General features: G+C 45.6%; 1 protein-coding gene across 1 annotated transcript in view; it reads right to left on the bottom strand.

Moving 5' to 3' along the window:
• The window catches only part of LOC104984187 (pecanex-like protein 2), a gene marked incomplete at its 3' end in the record, with an annotated part of 136,663 nt that overhangs the window by 101,910 nt on the left and 32,515 nt on the right, over nt 1–2,238 (bottom strand). The window contains exon 7 of the mRNA XM_010833832.1: nt 1,655–2,238. This exon is cut by the window's right edge and continues 17 nt beyond it. Coding sequence (XP_010832134.1) covers nt 1,655–2,238 — 584 coding nt within the window. The remainder of the gene's footprint in view (nt 1–1,654) is intronic.

Raw genomic sequence — 2,238 nt, forward strand, 5'->3', positions numbered from 1 at the left:
AGACTCTTGAGAGTCCCTTGCACTGCAAGGAGATCCAACCAGTCCATTCTGAAGGAGATCAGTCCTGGGTGTTCTTTGGAAGGAATGATGCTAAAGCTGAAACTCCACTTTGGCCACCTCATGCAAAGAGTTGACTCATTGGAAAAGACTCTGATGCTGGGAGGGATTGTGGGCAGGAGGAGAAGGGGATGACAGAGGATGAGATGGCTGGATGGCATCACCGACTCGATGGACATGAGTCTGGGTGAACTTCGGGAGTTGGTGATGGACAGGAGGCCTGGCGTGCTGCGATTCATGGGGCTGCAAAGAGTCGGACACGACTGAGCGACTGAACTGAACTGAACTGAAAGTTAAAAGACTGTAGGGACTTCCCTGGCAGTCCAGTGATAGGACTCCTCACTTCCACTGCAGGGGGCCTGGCTCGGATCCCTTGTCAGGGAACTAAGGTCCTGCATATCATGCAATTCAGCCAAAAAAAAAAGAACATAAAAAAAGGCTTTGCAGAAACTTTAGTCCAGTAACATCCTTTGCCAGGGAAGAAACTGAGCTCAGAGATATTAAGTAACTTGAAAAGTAATGACTCTTATATTCATGCAAGAAATATAGTTTTATTATTTATGAATGTTGACTCTGGAGCAACACGAAGATCAAAGCTCAGCTCCAGACTTACTAGACTAACTTGGAAAACAGAAAAAACCACCTTTCCAGAAGGAATGATAAAAGGACCCATAACATAAGGTTATATGAGGAGCAAATGAGTGAAGCTGTATATAATTCACTCCATTATACAGTAACTGTATAACTTATTGTTCAAGCTGGGAACACTTTTGTGAGAGAGAGGTGGTGCTATTAATAATTATGTTGGCAAAACACATGTTAACAAGGACCTTGTCGAACAAACCACCACAGATGGTCACCCTCGTTAATATCGGTAAAGGGTTTAGGACAGTGCCTGGCATAAATTGGGCTTCCCTGGTGGTTCACATGGTAAAGAATCTGCCTGCAATGCAGGAGACCCGGATTTGATCCCTAGGTCAGGAAGATTCCCTGGAGAAGGGAATGGCTGCCCACTCCAGTATTCTTGCCAGGAGAACTCCATGGACAGAGGAGCCTGGTGGACTACAGTCCATGGGGTTGCAAAGAATCAGACACAACTGAGCGACTAACACTTTCACTGGCATATATTAAGGGCCATGTGTTATAATTATGTTTACAACTTGGGATAATTAGGAAATTCAGCATACAGGACTGCATAATATCATTCAACAGAAAAGTGGATTCATTTAATTTGCTTTACAATTTGCTTTCCCAGAACGCGTCTATTTTATAATGGCAGAGACATCCATTGAAGGCTTTCGTCACCATGGTAACATATAATTGCTTATTTCCTTAGAAATAAATATTCCTGCCTTCTAGGGAAGCCAAATCTTCATTACTATGCCTAAAATTTCCTGGAGGAGTGAACCAGTTTTAATCTATGTTCATCACACAGCTTGGTTTTGGCACATTCAGCAAACACCAGTGAAGAGCCAAACAGCCAACAATTACACAATAGCTGTCCTTCTGTTTGCAAAGTCAAATTACAGAAAGCCAATGACAAAGAGAAACACTGCCTTCTCTGTATCAGCAGGACAGAACAGATGTGGGATCCTACCTGCAGGAAGCCTGCTGTCTTTGTTCTGCTCTGTTGGCTCATTCCTTTGGTTAGATACCACCACCTTGGAAGTATTAATCGATTCTAACAAGGAGACAAATTCCAGGAAGTTGGATTCATTTGGTACTTGTCCTTCCTTGGCCTCTAGGTCAGATTTGGAAGTTGGCATTGTTTGTTCTTTATCATTAATAATTTCTGCAGAACTTTTGCTCAAGAAGACATCTGTCCCACTGTCCACGCTGAGGACCCGGGCATGTCTCTTCTCCTGGCTGGTTCTACAAGATGATGGATCAAGGTTGGCCTGGGCTTCCATTCCCACCTCAGACTCGGAGACCATGTTAGGTGTAGGTGGGGGGGTTGCACAGTGGTCTCCTGGGGAAGGACTGTGGTCCTGGGTGGCACTGCCCCCCTCCCCAGATTCATAGCCAGAACACGGATTGGAGGACGCCTCCACCGTCAGTCTCTCTGGCGTCCTGCCACTCCCACTGCTTTCGGGACACACCGTGCCTCCTGCATCCTCAGACAGCTGGAAGGTGATGACAGGAATTCTCATCTGCTCCACATTTAGGGGACTGGCTGCCCCT

The sequence above is a fragment of the Bison bison genome, unplaced genomic scaffold (assembly GCF_000754665.1).
Source record: "Bison bison bison isolate TAMUID 2011002044 unplaced genomic scaffold, Bison_UMD1.0 scf7180017863937, whole genome shotgun sequence".
In the NCBI taxonomy this organism is placed as follows: Eukaryota; Metazoa; Chordata; class Mammalia; order Artiodactyla; family Bovidae; genus Bison; species Bison bison.